This window comes from Thunnus maccoyii, chromosome 2 (assembly GCF_910596095.1).
Source record: "Thunnus maccoyii chromosome 2, fThuMac1.1, whole genome shotgun sequence".
NCBI lineage: Eukaryota > Metazoa > Chordata > Actinopteri > Scombriformes > Scombridae > Thunnus > Thunnus maccoyii.
The window spans coordinates 24,244,932-24,257,932 of NC_056534.1; the positions used below are offsets into that span (position 1 = coordinate 24,244,932).

At 36.7% G+C, this 13,001-nt stretch overlaps 1 protein-coding gene across 2 annotated transcripts in view; it reads left to right on the plus strand.

Annotated features, from left to right (window-relative positions):
• Positions 1-13,001, plus strand: part of LOC121912675 (VPS10 domain-containing receptor SorCS1) — a 177,088-nt gene that overhangs the window by 115,191 nt on the left and 48,896 nt on the right. For both annotated transcript variants that reach the window (XM_042434986.1, XM_042434976.1), the window contains exon 4: positions 5,443-5,601. In XM_042434986.1, the coding sequence (XP_042290920.1) occupies positions 5,443-5,601 (159 nt within the window). The remainder of the gene's footprint in view (positions 1-5,442; positions 5,602-13,001) is intronic.

Sequence of the window (13,001 nt, forward strand, 5' to 3'; positions counted from 1 at the left end):
GTATCCATGATAACTGTAATCTGTGTAACTGTGATCACTATAAGCTGTTTCCACTGTATAAACTTAAACACACCAGAAGGTCATGATTTGGACTTCATTTAATTTTCTTTTTGTCTTCACAGCTTCAACAAAAATGAGTGAGTGGGTGAATGAATGAATAAATAAATAAATAAATAACTTAAAAAAATACTGGGACATTTTTATTTCTATAAATTATAAATGCTAAGCTTTTAATTAAAAAGGTTCACTCCAAAACCAAAGTGACCATTAGTAAAATGGGGATTAACTGAAAGAGGTATTTTTGTAAAGGTCTCTCCCTCCATTTAATGTTTCCAAACACAGACATGACAAAAGTGACGTGAGCGTGAAAAGACACTTGATGGAGTTTGTTTCTGCCCATCTGACATTCTTTGACACGCAGCTAAATTAAGCTCGACAGTTAGCCTCCTATGGAGCAAGCTAGTTCTGCGGTATAAGTTACCTTGGTTACTGAGCAGGGAATCATATAAGCCACAGTGATGGAATGGAACTCTCACGAAAATTTGTGAGGCTTATCGAAATAAGCCAGGCTTTTCCTTTATCCAGCTTGATGGAATACCCCTCAGGAATCAAGTGAAACCAGTTTATTAACTTGTATTAAATCATTCCCAACCAAGTTACTGTCACTGTAAAGCTAGAAAATTGACTTGCCCCAGAGAGAATAAATCTCCAGCTCTTTCCTTTGTTCCCCTTTTTGAATGCTTTTTTCCAATCTAAACCCGCTTAAAGTCTGGCAGCAAGTGAAAACGATTTATTGCAGGGTAGGCCTATTGCAGGAAATTAGGCACAGATTTATAGAGAGGAGTCACAGTTCAATTACTGGGTGACTGTGTGAAATAGAAAATAAGAAGCTAATTTCATTAATATTCTATCTCTGAGTATTTACGGTCCTGCGGTGGCGGAATTATTCCTTACACATATCTTAAATGTCCTCTAGCCTGCACATACGCTTCATTAACCTTTGTCATTTTCAACCTTTTTGGCCTCATAATTTACAGTCTCTCATACACACACATGCATGCACCCACACGCACAGTCTACTGGTCCAAAGAGAAAAATGTTATTCTGTTTCTATAACTGTGTAAGTGTCAGTGTCAGTGCTGATAAGAAAAGTTTTATGGTTAATTTCCCGGGGATGCTGATCAGATCATTCTACTTTAATGGGAGGAATTTGCCTTGATGCTTTTCTTTTCTTTTTTTCATTAAAAATAATTCTGTTAGACCAAAACTTGTTTGGTTTACAATGTTTCAGCTCCAGTTTGACTGTTTTGAGTTCAGTAACATTACATTAATGAATGCTTAATTAATGCTTAATGAATGAAGTATAGATATGATTGATTAGCAATCTATACAAACTTGAGTTCAAGATGAAATTATAAGTAATATTCTGAGTATCACTGTCATTATTTTGCAGATGTGACATTAGAGAGCAGGTCAGCTCAGAATGGCTCGTTCAAATAATACAATTTCGTCATGTTAAAAAAAAATAATTATGAAGTAGTAAAGAGAAACTTTATGCTTTAATGGCCCTTAAAAACATCTCTTATGCCAAAATTCTCAGCATGTCTTAACTTACTGTTTGTCAAGGAATTCTTAACTCAAGGTCCACTTACTAGATTTCTGTAGAGCTTTCAATCATGCCTTTATCAGCTGATGAAGTTGAGAGATCCAAAAAAGGCAAGCAGTGGATGTCGCTAATAATTAGGAAAAGAGCTAGCAAGTGGACCTTAACACTGTTTTGTTAAATTACCATCTCTTCAAGATGCTAAAAATTTAGATAATGATTTTCCATAATAGCCCTCTTAAAAGTTGCACTTGGGAGCAGAACAACTCCAAAACAAGCCTTATAAACTTATTGTAACATGTAACAAATAATTGTTAGCAAACAATTGTTCAATTACATGTCGAGCAGACACGGAGCAAGATTAGTTCATCTCAAGCTATGTTTCTGACCACCTGAGGAATGTGAGTCTGATATTCACTGTCTTTTTAGCTCCGCTTTTGTCTCTACCGACAGAAAAATAACTAGAGCTGTTAAAAATTTCTGAAGCAGCTAAACTTTCATGCTGAAAACAGCTTCTTCATGTGGGAAACAGAGTTCATAATGCTGAAAACAAGCTATTCATATTGCTGAAAACAGGTAAAAAGCATTGTAGAGTTGTGATAAGTGCATCAGTCAGGCCACTTTTCATATTAAAAATTTACTTAAAAACTTTATTAGTTGAGCTGCAAAACGATTGTGTCCCTTAAATGTTGCATGACTTCAGCAGCCAATGCAACATAAAATACATTCCTACACACAATATGGATAGAAAGCAATATGCATTTTCTCCACTTATATTTTGCTTTATTTGAACTTTATGAAGTACATTTTTCAAGTTTTTTTTGAGCATGATTTCTCTTTTTTTTCATAACGTGGTGGAATCCAGTATCCTTATTCATAGCCATGTGTTTATATTAGCATGCTGTGTGGCCTGGGAGGAGCCTGCACAAAATTAATTTATGAGATGTCATGTAAACATCAACATGCAAACATCAGATTTTGAGCCTCTTTTGCATGCAGGAAAGGTGCATGTGAAAGCACTGAGGGGAGGGAATGACTGTAGAATGCAAACGAGGCAAAGTCCCCATATTTTCACACCATCATTTCCTGGAACTGAATAACATTATGCTATAGGAATCCTTTCTGTATTGTGGCATCTGTTCTATAGCCCTTTTCCCTTATTTGTTTATGATTGAGAAGGTTATAAAAGGTTTTTTTTATAGAAGAGAACAAACCAAAAACAAAGCCTCTTGCATTGTAGTAATCTCCATATTGTATTTACACACCTCACCAGGGTGTGTTTATCCCCATATTCTGATGTATATAGTGGAATATGCATTTCTGTAAGCATGCCGGATCATATAATGTCTCCCATTCACCAGAAACACATCAGCCAATCATAAAATTGTCTGCTATTCCAGCTGTGTTGCGGTTCCAGGGAGTGAGCAAAACATTAATTGGGATTTGTAGTTCAGACAGCATTTGAGTGCATTTGATTGGATTGGTCAGCATGTGGCTCACGTATGTGGCATTATATCTGCCGTCTGTGATTGATGAACTGGTGTTAGTGGGTCTGCCCACCACGGCTGCTGTTACCCAAGCGAGTGCTGACAAATGACTCACTAGCATGAGAGACCAGAAACACTTTGCCATACGGTGCCATACTGAGAAGGATATTGACTGTGAGAGCAGTGTGTATTCTCATTCTCTCTGCTGTCTGACGACATAATGGGCACACAGATATTTTCATGCCAAAGGCCATCTCTAAACCAAACGTAAGCCCCTTTGTGCAACGAAGGGACACTACTTTCTCTGCACTTACATAACAACTTTCAACAACCTGTTGGCGACAAGGGCATCGCAAGAACCTCAACAGGACTCCAGCACAGCTTGTTGTGGCTTTTATCACGCTTATATTTATTGCACTATGCCTGCTTGCGGACTGCAGATATTTTTCAGAAATAGCAGCATGAGGGACACACTCTAGTTGGGTTTCTATCCACATGTTTTTATGCACAATGTTTTCACGTATCCAAAAAACAAAACAAAACACAAAAAAACCCTGTGTGGAAATGCTGAAAAAAATCTCAATATCTCAAAAACATTTTAGTCTTCGCTGTCATATTTCCATCATGTTTTCTACATTGTTTTTCACCACTTGAGGTTTGACTGCATGGGGTTCTTAACTACATCACGGATGATGATGGGTTTATGAGGAAAATAAGTGCCAGACTTCTTTGCAAAGTGTGCAAAGGCTGGTTAGATGAATTTAATGACATTTTTGCAAAGTTTTGTTTACCTGCCCCCCAATACACTTCACCTGTTCAACAGTCTTATGACTAGTTGTTGGACATATATTGTCCTATTGTCCTATTAACATAATTTTATACTTGTTTCAGTTTTAGTATAACTATTTAAACTTTTAAAGGGTTACCAAACACAGGTATACAAACTGGCATTTGCTCATGATGTGTTTGACCACCAAATCTGATTATTAAATATTTTTAACTTTAACTATTATCCTGTATAGTCAGCACAGTGTAAATGTAAAAGGTTGACTAAATATACATGATTTGTCGATTTATCATGTGTCAGGAAAAAAAACAAAAACTAGTGCCAAACACATTTTTGTTTTACCTTTCATTTACCTAGCTTGAATCACTGTTGTGTTATTCAGTTGTCAAGGTAACAAAACTGACATTTATTAATAAACTAATTTGAATTATTATCAATTAATCTCAACAGTCATTAGTCCAATAGTCTGCTAAGAAAGGTGTATTCTTGGTATCAAATATTGATGTCGATGAAATTAACAATTGTAATCATTTCTAACATATGTTAAGGGTAACATTGCTTCATCATTATGCCTGATTCTACTTGTTTGGCCTTAGGTAATTGTGACTTGGTTTTTTTAGGGAAACTAACAATAGAATATGCTGACCAGCCATTGAGTATGTTCTGAGTTCACCTCTAAAGGATTTTATGTGGGAACATGAGCTCTTTGTATATGCATCATTATAAAATGGTAATACCAGGGGCAAATATTTTCCAGTACCGGTTGTAAACATCACTCATGAGCACACATACAAACAGTTGTATGCAGCATCACTCATAGACTCACATGAATACATAGATCACACACCCACAAGCGTGCCTTTCCAAAGACTCTGCTACTGTACACTCTTCTAATGATATGTGTCTAGAGGTCCACTGATTCAATTATATTTGCATCTGATATTATCAGGAGATTTCTTTGTGATTTTTCTGGGGACTGTGCCAGAATTTGGCAAAAAAATATATATATATATATATCGGCCCTCTAAGAAAAGAAAGGAGCTCATGGGAAATTAGCGCTTTCAAGGCCTGACTGAGCATAGGCGGCGAGAATGAAGAGTGAGACAAACAGCAGAAATCCGAATGATGAGGCACACACAACCACTCCAAACCACACATACATTTTCTGCAAGATGTATCATACTGATTATATCATCAAGCCCAACAGATACAAATTAGTATTAGAGATATGGCATCATCAGTGGAAAACTGACTGTGGATGACAAGTTTTTACATGCTAATCTGCAGTCAAAGTTGTAATAATATGCTTTATATCTCAATATGCCAGTCAGTCTTGATTGACTTGTCTCTGTTTTTTTCTGTCTTAACACCCGAGTGAAGTGCAAACATATGAGGGAAGAATTCAGCACAGAGAAAAGAAAAGTTTTTCAGAACAATCAAAGAAAAAAACACTTGCCACTGCTTTTTAAAATTTTGTTACTACTGTGTGCAGGTTTCAAATTAGATGGAACATGTCATAGTGCCATCGTCCCTAATCTCTCATCCATCTGTCATTTTCTCTTCAGATCATGCTGCTAACTGATCCGGAGGTGGAGAGCAGTCTTCTGATCAGCTCTGATGAGGGAGCCACCTATCAGAAGTACCGGCTGAACTTCTACATTCTCAGCCTGCTCTTCCACCCTGAGCAGGAGGACTGGATTCTGGCCTACAGCCACGACCAAAAGGTGAGAGAACGGGCAAGGTTAGCTTAGCAATCAGTTGTTCAAAGGTATGAAAAGAAGCTAAGAGTTAAGTCAGATAAGCAACAACAGTTCAGTGCCTCTGAACAAGCTGGATAAATGTGAGATCCTGTTACACAAGAGTTTGGCTGAAAACACACAGTCAGAGTTCATGAAGTTTATTTGAAGGATAAGGGTGGATTGTATAATTCAGGTAGTTGCTGGTACAGAAGGCCATTTTTCTACAGGAAAAGAAAAAAAGGATGAAAGGTTTAAACTTTCACTAATCTTATGAAATTCTGTGTTGAGATGGCAAGTCAAAATGATGGCTTTTCAGTCAATGTTAAGAGAAGTCAGTGTTGATTTCTAAATGAGAATCACTACCTCATGATTTTAACTTAAATCATATCGTTCTAAATTTTGATTTAGTAAATCAAATTTTGATTATAAATCAATTAGTTTGATTTATAATCTTATAATTTCAACATAGTATGTTATAATTTTGATTTACAGCTCAAAACTTTTATGTATATCTTATAATTTTGACTGAAAAAGTCAGAATATTTCACTTAGCGAGTCATAATTCTGACTTCTTGGGCTCTATCTTATTGTTGGACTGGTGTTTTCCTGTGGTGCACTGAGGTTACTTCCTCGACTTCATTGGTTTGGCATCTTAGTGACTTGCTGTGCACCTCAGTGGGAGGAGAGGTGCAGTAGAAGGTGTGCCATTGTCTATCCAGCGACATAGAGCAGACTCTGGTGCCAAGAAAAATCACTCTATTTGGTAAAGGCACACCCATAAAACCTTTCTGTAATCAAACAGATACCTTTATTCATGTTTTGCTTGTCTTTCCACTTTCATTTTATATTCTTCAACCAGCTGACATGTGAACACAGAAAAAAATAAAATTTTATTCTGAGTATGGCATTAATGCTTGCAAGACAGAATTAACATTAGTGAGTGTAGATTTTTAACAGCATCAGTCATCTACAATAGTTAGCATCCTATACTCCTTCACACTGATGACTCTCTTTACAGCCATCTGAAGGTATCACTGTTACAGTCTCTAATTGAAGTGATGTTGTGCACTGTCAAATCACAACTACGCATGGTAGAGTTACATTATGTGCAGCATCATTGTGGTCTAATAGTTTATGTCACAATATGAAGATGAAACAGGCAGCAATTTTGTTCTCATGTCGTCCACAGCTATTGTCAAAACTCATCAAATTAAGTTTTAGAATGAGTTCAGAAAGCAAAAAAAAGAAATCAACATGCATTTGAAATTCTACCTTCATTTAACCATTTTACCTTTATTGCAGATGGTTATTGTATGGCCATTACTAGCCATTATGGTAGAAATTAAAGGACCAGTCTATAAGATTTCTATTGGCAGAAATGGAATATAATATTCATTGATTCAAGTATGTTTTAATTAGTGTATAATCAGCTGAAAATAAGAATTGTTGTGTTTTCATTGCCTTAGAATGAGTCCTTTATATCTACATAGGGAGCGGGTCCTCTTCCATGGAGCCTGCCATGTTGCGCTGCCATTTTTTTTTACAGTAGCCTAGAACGGACAAACCAAACACAGGCTCCAGAGGGCCTTTCACATTTTTTTTGGGTTTCACTGCCATCATTTGTTCTCCGACACACTTGGAAGGGGGAGAGGTGTATTCAGTTGGTGGCAATCTGCAACCTCACCGCTAGATGCCACTAAATCCTGCATACTGGTCCTTTAATTGATTGATTGAATTGATTGATTTTGGTACAGGACTACTCACTAGTTTGCTCAGTTACACCCCATTTAGATTATTTGGGTCAGTGCAGTCTAAGCTGTAACCTTGATACTACTACAATGCGTGAGGTTGGTCACAGCAAAGCTTTTTTTGCAATTAAAACAAGTTTATGGATTAAATGTTGTTAAGTTTATGTTTAGGCCTGTCCAAAGCTGTATAACATGCTAAACAATATGCTAGATAGCTAGATATGTACTTAATCGTCTCTATACTATATATTATATACTATATTTGGTACAAACTGGAAATCAACCTTGTGGTTTAGTAAAACCTTCAAGGAAATCATTAAAGTGTTCTTTTCTCAAAATGCGTTTACAACCCTTGGATTAATAAGAGACACAAAATTGAAGGTAATACAAAAGGATCTGCAAAGTCCAGCCAGGGGCAGCAAGGGAGGAGATAAAAGTGATAAAGGTACATTTGCGTTGGCCATTAGCAATTAGAGAGATGCCCAGCAGAACTTAAACCTTTACCTAGCCATGTTAAAAACTGTCATGAAACCCTGCTAACAGACAAACAAACGAAGCTACAAACTTAAAACATATCTTCCTTGGTAGGAGTAAAAACATACATGACAAAGGCAAGAGGGTTAGTGCAGTTCTAGCGCTGTATGTCAGTGCCTTACCACCCACAACAAATAACCAGCCTATCCTCTCAAGAAAAACAACAGTATAGATCTAGATTATTATGGCCTGGGGAAGTGACGGTGTTCAGGTGATATCAATATAAGGTGACTTCCTTATCAGAAGGCAGCGGGTAGGGGGGATGGCTAGATAGTGGCTTGGTTATATAGTAGATGGCAAAAAGTGGCCTTTTCTACATGAGACCAGTGTTTGCCTCCTGCTTCTAACCAAATAGCTTTCTGCACAAAAGACACCGTGAGTCACCGTGGCTCGGGTGTCCAAGCCATGACCTTTTCCTAACCGTATCCAAGTGGTTTTTGTGCCTAAACCTAGCCCTACCTTAACCACAGCGTTGTCACACCATAAAACATCATTATATTATAAAAGGGTCCTGTGGGTCATTCTTCTGGTCCACATCCGTCCTCTAGAGGGCACTGAAAACACTCTTATAGGTTGTTTTGGGAGTCATTGGAAATAAACCTATTCTGTCATTTTGGTATGAGGATGTTTTGCAAATGACAGAGCTGCCCAGTCTTTCAAGGATGATTGCCAATGCTATGACATTTTCAAATAAATGTTTAAAAACTAAACCCTTTTAAGAGGTGTTGTTTCCTTATATTCCAAATCCTCATTCCAAAATGTTAATCTTAATTGGGGATGTAGCCTTTTTACCAAACATGCATCATTGTTCTCTGCTGATGGGGACCCATTGAATGTATTAAGTACCCTTTATATTTTTTTGCCCCTTCCCCTCAGGCAGCCTAAGTCTGCCGCTGGCACTGGGTATAATCCTTCACACACGCACACACACTTTTACTACATAGACCTACAGTTTGCTGTGTGATGATTCTGAGACTTCAGCTGTGATTCTAAATTACTAGCTACGAATTACTCTGACTGCATGCGGTGTATGAATAAATATAAAGAAAGGTCTGGGTTTTCAAACCACTCTTAAATTAAAATAAATAATAAACCAATAATCCGATGGTGTTTATGGATGTTTAAGGCACACCAAATAGTTCTACATTATATTATGTACTAGAAGAATTATGTATCTAATAAGAATATTGAGGGTTTTTTTCCCTGTTTTTTGATGCGGAAACAATACTTGAGCAGAAGTGATGCTGCTGCTCATAGCAAAAATTCCATTAATCGCAAGGATTGGTGGTTGGATCTCTTCCTGTTGACATCTTGAAGTGTCCTTGAGACATAATGCTCAAGAATGTCCTTCTTTACTCCTTCTTTCTATATATCATTTCTTACTCAAGTAAAATAAATCGTAGACTTGTCTAAATACTTCTGATTTTTACTCTTATATGCATCTCTGACACATTAGCATGGGACAAAAAATATATTGAAGTTGACAGATATTTTGACATTTTTTTTGGATGTTATATTAAAACTGGCTGTGATTCATTACCTGCATTTGAGCCGTTTGTTCACTCTCTGTATGTCAGGTGCTGACTCACTCACTCACCTGCTCTCTCACTCATGCACTCACCTCCTCACCCATCCACCCACTTGCTCACCCATGCCCTGTACCTTGCACACATCATCTCCACCCCAAAACTGCTTCTCTTTCAATTTCCTCACCTCTTTTTGGCAGTGCTGCTGCATTTGTTGATTGAGAGACCTTTGGAGGTTGTAAAAGCTGTGCCGACCCCTTTCCCCATCCCCACCTCCACCCCCACTCCCACTGTCTCCTGCTCACTGCCTCTTCACTGTCACTTGCTTGGCTACATACTAACTTGCTGTAGGAGGATAATTAGTCAAAGTGATTTCCTGCCCCCCCTCCCGCAGCCTTACTCCCTTTCTCCTGCATCTGCTTAGCACAGCTTGGCATGGATGTCATGGAAATCTCATCACCTGTGCCATTTGTCTCTCTCTGTTTGACATGGGAATATACATGCATGCCATACAGCTTGAGTGAGTATCATCAACCCAGTCTTACATCAACTTGTGTAATACTATGTTGTTAGTTTTGCAATAATGGCTGTAAAATTGTGAGATGCCTAAATTTTTTTGGCTTATTATTTTCTATTGGCCTGTGTGCACGTCATGTGACTGTCACGTTTCTGTCTGCTCAAACAAAAAAAAAGGCTGCCATTCCTTTTATTCTCAGTGGAAAATGCAATATTTTAAAGTAGTTTTATCATTAAAATACATTTTGATAACATTTTTAGCAAGAGATGTGCATTTCATTTTCATAATCTTCGTTCAGTGAATGCATATGATGTTTAGTTTCTTCAGTTATTATGGGGATTTTTGCAGGCTTTCTATCATTGCTGTGGTGGTTGCTATGGACGCTGCTATCGCTGAAAACATGTAGTTGCATGTTGTTTGAATTATTGTCTTTGTGTTGTGTAGTTATCTGAACTGTTACGTTATTTGTGTTATTTTGTGTAACTGTTGGATGATGTTCTTTAAATCAAAAATGTGGATTTTAAATGCAGAAAAGAACTGAATTTGAAGCTTTACAGGCTTTGCAAGGACCCGCCCGAAAATATCTTCCTCACTGTCACCGTGTTAAGGTTTTCTTTTTAAAATTTCTCAACACAAAAACACGAAAGTGTCCTTGATAAGACAGCAATAAAATAGGTTAATGTTAAGGCCAGTTTTAAATATTTCTCCTTTAATTCTGGGAAATAACTTTTTTTGTCAGTTTTTGATAGCAGTAGGCTACGGAAGGGCATTGTGTTACAGGCAGATGTGGCACTTTCCACTACTGATTTGGGTTGTGGGCTTCAAACCATTTATAATTGCTGCTGTCCGCTGCAACCTGACTGCAAACGCCACTATCTCTGTTAAGAAAGGCTGTTTTATAGCCTGTGATTGTTAAATATGAAGTTGCTCATTTAATTTTAGATTTCCAAGACTATGTGGCTGAGGATATTTAATATGAAATCATCTATCTTAAAATATACAATCTTCCTCAATTAATATTGAGACATGTCATCCAATTAAGTAGTCCAACACTGTGTGTATGTGTGTGTGTGTGTGTGTGTGTGTGTGTGTGTGTATGTGTGCATCAATGCCACATTAAGGACGGGGTTGTCTTTACATTTCACGCTCATCCCTGCACTTGTCACTTGTCACATATATTTCATTAAACTTGATTTTAGATTGTACATTGCATTCAACCATTACTATTACATAAATTAATAATTATTTATGCACATGTCACATTTAACTGTTGCTTTTGTCACCCTCATATATTTCATACACTTCATTTCTTTGTCCATAGTACAGTCCATATTTCCTTTGTACAGTCAATATTTCATTTCAAGTTTTATATCTCATTTCAAAACTATTACTGTTACATTCTGTAAATAGATTTTAAAATTTCAATTTAATTTTAATATTACTCTGTTTATTTCATTATTATTATTATTATTATTATTATTATTATTATTATTATTATTATTATTATTATTATTATTATTACCTTACTTTTGTCTGTTTTTATTCTACTGTATGCCATGCTGACATAAAATCCCAAAATCAAAAATCATAAATATACACAAAATTTTCAGGGTTGTGTAAATAGTACCCTAACCCTAACCCTAACCCAAACACTCCAGGCCTTCCTCCAAGCCTGTAGTAATGCCCTAGATTGTCAGCAGTATTGTAATCTCTGAAGGTGAGTCATTTCCGTCACTATTTCCACTAAAACGAAAAAACAAACAAACAAATAAAAAGCTTCTTTTATATATTGGGCCTTCAGCTTGCTCTCTGAAACTAGGCCTGAGATGGCTTTTATCCATAAAATGAGAAAATTAAGTAGAGCTAAACTAAATGCATAATTTGAAAGGTCTCGACCTGAAGAGTAACATATGTCAGTATGAATATTCTACATGGCTCTTGCTTTGAAATACTGACCTTTAAACCTTGACCTTGGTGCATGTTTGAAGGCTTATAATTCAGTTACAAAAGGGGCTTCAGGCATGGGACCAACTGTTATGGAGAGCTCTGGACCTCGACTATCATATGAGAATAGTCAACAGCTGGGGGCACTATCACATATGGGTAAAATATGGTTAAAATTAATTTTCACCCATTTAACAATTAGATATTTAAAATTTGATTACACAAGTGTGTTTACCATCCCCTTATACTCCTCAGTGTACTCTCAAGTCAGTATTTACAACTTCCAATTCTAGGAAAAACACTAATAGTTTTTGAAAACGACAATTCCCTAGAGCCGTGCCATGAAGTATGATACAAATCAGCACAACAGTTGTGGTTCTTCTGGTTTGCAATGTAGGGTTGTAAATATAGGCTGTAAAAAGATATATCTACTGAATATATCAAATATCTAGTACAGCCAAACGAGTAATTACACTACATCTAGATGATGTATGTTAAGAAAAAGTAAAGATATTGGTTTATTTCAGATATTTTAGCTAGTATTCTAGAAATGGGGCTTTGGGTTGGTGTTCAGTTTTGGCGGGAGTTATGCAGCACTTCAAACTGTGTTCAGGAACTTGTCTGTTATTGATTCAAAATGTTTGTTTGGTCCGCATGATGCATATATTAAACTGCCTCCTGAATGCTTACCAATATGTTAATAATTGCAGTAGATTAAGGGATAACTCTGTTGCAATTAGAACTGATCTTAGAGCGATTGGTAAAATACTTTGAAAAGTCTATGTTAACCGTCGAGGAAACTGATTTGGTGCCAGGAACAGCACTATTTCTGGCCATAACATTAACCTGTTGTATTGTTGAGTTATCAAGGGCACTTTCATGTCTTTGTGCTGAGAAATGGTAAAGATATAATTAAACAAAAACCTTAATCTTTATGGGATGGAGAGACTGTTGTATCATGGATGCAGGCCTACACTTCACCCTTCAGGATAGAATAAATAAATGCAATTAGAAAATAAATGTATATAAACAGACAGAGTCACATTTTTGTTATCCACTAATAAATAATTGTTTACACATTATGCATGACTGCTCATGCTTAAAATGGAAAAAGTC